This window comes from Trematomus bernacchii, unplaced genomic scaffold, assembly GCF_902827165.1.
Source record: "Trematomus bernacchii unplaced genomic scaffold, fTreBer1.1, whole genome shotgun sequence".
NCBI classification, from domain to species: domain Eukaryota; kingdom Metazoa; phylum Chordata; class Actinopteri; order Perciformes; family Nototheniidae; genus Trematomus; species Trematomus bernacchii.
The window spans coordinates 74,838-79,909 of record NW_022987749.1 but is presented as its reverse complement, the minus strand read 5'-3'; the positions used below and the strand labels follow the sequence as shown (position 1 = coordinate 79,909).

The 5,072-nt window shown below is 37.9% G+C and overlaps 1 protein-coding gene across 4 annotated transcripts; it reads right to left on the bottom strand.

Annotated features, from left to right (window-relative positions):
• Positions 1-2,084: 2,084 nt before the first annotated feature.
• LOC117496476 (cytochrome P450 2K1-like) lies at positions 2,085-4,856 on the bottom strand. Of its 4 annotated transcripts, none has more exons than XM_034148148.1 (9): positions 4,650-4,856; positions 4,354-4,516; positions 4,100-4,255; positions 3,851-4,006; positions 3,587-3,739; positions 3,098-3,262; positions 2,799-2,983; positions 2,559-2,700; positions 2,085-2,473 (listed from the first exon to the last, which is right to left on the bottom strand). In XM_034148148.1, exons 1-9 carry the CDS (start codon positions 4,854-4,856, stop codon positions 2,283-2,285), a joined length of 1,518 nt encoding a protein of 505 aa, XP_034004039.1. In that variant the 3' UTR covers positions 2,085-2,282. The 4 variants fall into 4 exon arrangements, with proteins under 4 accessions (XP_034004039.1, XP_034004038.1, XP_034004041.1 ...); XM_034148147.1 differs by having other exon boundaries at positions 3,098-3,268; positions 3,572-3,742; positions 3,854-4,006; XM_034148150.1 differs by having other exon boundaries at positions 3,587-3,742; positions 3,854-4,006.
• Positions 4,857-5,072: the final 216 nt, after the last annotated feature.

Sequence of the window (5,072 nt, the reverse complement as noted above, 5' to 3'; positions counted from 1 at the left end):
CCAAGGGTAGGGCTGGTTTCAACCTTTGTTCTTATCAGCACACTTCAGAAGAGAGTCTTTGTTTTTGATATTGGTTTACAGTTTTCTTATCTCAAATGTCATATGATCAGACGGAGAGAGTTAGCTTGGTCTGTACAGAGGTTAGAGACTAGTGAGGTTAAGGAGAGGTTTAACCTGGACAAGTCCTGGTCTGTACACTCTGTAGGATTTGGGAACTTTTTCTGACAACTGAGTGTAAGGTTTTGAAAAATATATAATGATTTTATAACTAGCTGTTTTGAAGTCTTATTTTTGCCTTTGTTTCTTGATGGAACTCAGCATGATTATATAATCAACATTGAGGATGAAATTAATTACCTCTTTGGTTTTGTCCAAAAACAAAGGCTGACCTTTCTGGCTGTCACTTGGCAATTGTTTTACATTTAGGAAAGGGTCTTTGCCATCCAACCAATGTAGGATTACTAACTTTTTCTAAGTTATGATGATTCTTCAATAACTTGAGCTAACTTCCTATCCTAAGATGAGATAAAACTGCGTTCCTCAATATAGTAAGGAGAAAATGTATCCTACTAAAATTCTTAAATGTCATCCTAAAATGAGACAAGATAGGATGTCAGCCTTCAAAATATTCCTCTGGTTCCCATTGTGTTAACTGCTAGTATATATTTGACAGGATCCAGGATAAAGACTTATGGCCAAGTTTCCACACACAAGCTCAGATGTAACATTAACCCTGATTTAGAAAACTCTTGAAATGATTAATGTTACTGGATCATATACATCAAATGACTTAACATAAAATGGTGTTAAAGATCATCTTGATAAAAAGTTTCATATGAAGTTGTTATGTTGTTCTCTTTTATCTTTCACTCATTCTTATCTCTATTGATCATTTCTTTACAAAACCAAGTACGTACGTTGTTAAAATTAAAAGTTTAATTTTGCCTCTACACAACAATACAAACGTGTGCCTTTTCCTGCTGGTAACTTTTTGCTTGATTTTCATAAAAACAATAGCAATTTAGACAAAATATCAGCCATCCATTGAGCACAAACGTTTGCGTGTGTGTCTGTTGTATTTTATAGGATTGTGTCAACAAGTTTTCTAGAACAAGCGAAGCACCTCAGTTATCTATGAGTCTTGTATATGAGTGACAGTGACTTGCTGCACAATTTTATATTTTATTATGGATGTTTATTGTGGTTATGTCTTATAACGTGACAAAATGTATTTCTACACTACCTCAGGTACCATCGTGAGTCGAGACCTATATTTACTGGCAGGGGTGCCGTAAGGGGGTGAAAAGTTAGGACGATTCTAGGCAAGGCAAGGCAAGTTTATTTATATAGCACCTTTCAACACAAGGCAATTCAAGGTGCTTGAATAACGAGATTCTAAGGGCCCGTGACTGACAGGGGCCCAAACAATTTTAGAACATTAAGAAAAAAACGTTTAAGTAACCAATGTGATATATTTTCATGGGGCCCAAAATCGCTGGCTGCGCCCCTGTTTACTGGGGATGAATATGACGTGTCCGGGACACAGACATATATTTTTTCAATAATACTTTATTATGAAAAAAAAACAGTCAGAAGAGTGCCTTTAAACATGTGTTAATTTCCTGCAAAATGTCAATAGTGTGTTCAGTACTATTCAGTGAAAACTAGTATCTGACTTGGCTTAGTTTAAACATGATTTCACATTTCTAAAAGTTATTTTTGGCAAGAAGCGTAGACAAATACTAGGTATTACACTGCTCGATCGACCGGTGATTCAACGAATCATTCAAATCTGCTGCCATTCAAAATGAAAAATATATTCTTAAAAACTGCATAGTTCGTTGGCTAAGTTTCTCCTGTAAAAATAGAGAAATCAATATCATATCACAAGCATTGGCAAATTGTCGCCAATCATGCACATATTGGTTTATTAAGACACTTACCTCAATGAGTTAGTTGACTTCGGTGAAGTACATTTCCGAGTATTTACAAAAAAAGGCAGATAGAGATCAATATGAATACAATTTTAATTTTTAATGACAGGATAGGCAGAAACAATAATTGATATAGAGAACACCATATATTTGAACTGATTTGCATTCACAACACGTTTTTTGTGAGAAGGTGATAATGACATTAATGAAGTTGTATATATTTAGTCCTATTGCACTACATGAAATATCATGCTGAACTCATTAGAATGACTCAGAAATCAGAATCAGAACTCATGAATTTAATGAATATGAAGTGATGACAGTGGGACTAAGCAGCATTTTCAAGCCCTACTGGTCACAGGAAACAGCACACAGTTTATGAAGTGAAGGGTTGAGAGTGAAGCCTGTGCGTGGAGTAAGATCCAATTCATCCACCGAAACTCCTGGAGCAGGCGTAAAACGAAAGTGTTGCAAGAGGCTGGTGAAGAAGATGAAGAGCTCCATCCTGGCCAGACTCTCTCCAAGACAAACCCTGCGACCTTAAAGAGAAAGAATTGAAAAAGAATATGATCATCTCGCCTGCAAGTCAATGCACATCAAGAAGTGATGGCAAAATTCACCAACCTGCAGAAAAAGGCATGAAGGCCTCTCGCTTGAGGAACTTCCCATCTTTGTCCAAGAAGTGAGCAGGATAAAAACTGAGGGGGTGTTCCCACTCACTCTCATCATACAGGACGGATGTCAAGAGAGGATATACTGTGGTCCCCTGTGGACAAAATACAATTGGATTTTCATTACTCTGGTTTGTTTTTATTTATCATTGATGAAAGGAAATGTATTGCACCATTTTTCATTTATTCTAACCTTCTTAATGAAGTGACCCTGGAAAGTTACGTCTTGGCTCGTTTTGTGAGGAAGTGCCATGGGGACGATGTTAGCCAGTCGCTGTGTCTCATGGATGACAGCGTCAGTGAAAGGCAGGCTCTTCCTGTCCTCTACCTGGGCTTGACGACTTCCTATCACCCTGCTCAGCTCTTCTTTGACTTTGCCTGGCAGAAGAAAACGTTTTTGACTTCATGAAGATGATGTTTTTGTTGGTAAAGAAAATATTGTTGATCGGACTGTTAATTGTAAGACATTTGTTAAGAATGTAGGCCCCTAACCTTGTATTTTTGGATACTTGGCCATAAACAGAAGTCCCCATCTCAGCGTTGTTGCTGTTGTGTCAGTCCCGGCAGCAAAGAGATTAAGAACTGTCTGCATCAGGTTTTTATCGTGGAAATTACTGTCCGTAACCCCAGATTCCTGCAAGTAAATATGAATCGGTGCTTTTAGTCAACAAACCTGTTCCCACACTTTGACATGTGACATAAAAGGGAATTTGATCTTGTTTTTTTAGGTAGTAGTGATGGTTGAGTGAGTTTATTGCAATACTTTTTTCTTTTAATCAAAAGGGCTGATTTAGCAATTTAGTTACATCTTGTGGAAATAACATTTCAAAACTTCCATTTGTTAATTTAAAATTTATTTTAATCAGTTAAAGAATTCAATGTGTTGAACAACATTGTGACCAGGTAAATGTAATTTCCCTTTTCAGATATCAACAGCGGAGATGTGGATATGTTAGGGTTAGTAATGAAATGCTTCCCAACCTCCATCCACATAGCCTCTGCACATCTGTGGATTAAGGGTCTCTTTCAAACGACTAAAGAGGTGTTGATTCTGTTTTGTGTTGGCGGAAATCAACATATTGATCTCCTTTCTGTGAGCGACAAATTTACCGATCCATGGAAACAAGTTAAAGAAAATAGTTGAAAAAAAGAAAGTTAAAAATGCAATATTTCTTCAATAAGTTGCCGCAATCGATGTATTATGTAAATCACATTTGAAAGTCTAAGCTTTAAAACATTTAATGACCTGTATCGATGGTGAGCCCACAAGCTGAATAGTTCTGATTGTTCGATCTGCCAGTGATGTAAACTCTGCATCATCATATTCAAATCTGCTGCCATAAACAATTGAGCAGATGATATTAGAGACCGCATAGTTTATGGGTTGAGTTGTATCAAAAGCTTCTCCTGTAAAAAGGGAAATGGTGAAATGATAAATATCACATGCATTGGCTTGACAAGTGTTGGTTATCATACAATTAGGTATAATAAGACACTTACCTTTGCATTTCTTAAACACTTCTATGAGGTGCTCACATTCCTCAATGATCTTGTCCTCAGAAGCCCTCTTACCCATCCCAAAGTCTCTGAGGTTAGTCAAGGCAAAGCGCCTCATCTCTTTCCATGAATCACCGTTGGACCATAGAACCCCTGAAATGTAGTTCAGCAAACAATGTCATGGAATCAAATCATCAAAGGCAAAGGATGTGGAAATGAAAAGGATAAGTATGTGGCAAAACGTTTATTACCGTGCCCTTGATTATAATCATGCGTAATTTGCAGCTTGTCTCTATCTCCAAACTCTTCAGCTCGATTGAGAAGTGCCTCCTTTACTGTCTTGTATCCTGCCAGGACCACCACTTTTTTGGGTCCCAAATAGATGGTAAACACTGATCCATATTTCTTGGAAAGCTAAAGAACAACATAATGTCATTATATTTTCTTTTTAAAACACACAGAATACAGCAAACAAGACGAGAGCTTTGTGAGAATCAGAAAAAACGGACTCCTCTAAAAGAAAGCTTATTTTACGACAATGCCTCACCTCCAGCAATGTGTGGTAGGGTCTCTTGAGGTCAAGCTGCAGCAGGTTGCCTAGTAGGGGAAGTGGTTTCGGACCTGGAGGTCCCTTTCCTTCATCCTGGGATCCGAAGCTGGAGGAGGAGACGATGTAGACAAGCACCAAGACCACCAGAGCCCCCAAAAGAGAGCTAGTACTCGAGGCCTGGAGAAAAATATCTAATATTCCCATGACTTTAATCAAGTGTTCTGAAGTACTCTAACTTGTTTGCTGTGTGAATGTCACGATCTGTCTGTGTTGTGTTTTGTCTTGTCTTTTTCTGTCTCTGGTTTCCTGTTTTGTTTTGAAATGTTTTCCTCCTTGTGTCTTCTGTGTTTGCCTTCCTGTCTTAGTTTCCCTGGTGTGTCTGATTGTTTGATTGTGTTCACCTGTTGCCCTTGTGTTTCT

Bases quoted from the DNA above. Each gene is read 5' to 3' on its own strand.
- LOC117496476 (XM_034148147.1), bottom strand. From the start codon at position 4,856: ATGGGAATATTAGATATTTTTCTCCAGGCCTCGAGTACTAGCTCTCTT. The intron at 4,256-4,353 runs GTAATAAACGTT...ACTACATTTCAG, and splicing joins TGATTATAATCAAGGGCACG to GGGTTCTATGGTCCAACGGT. The intron at 3,743-3,853 runs AGGTCATTAAAT...TTTTTTCAACTA, and splicing joins TGTGGGCTCACCATCGATAC to TTTTCTTTAACTTGTTTCCA.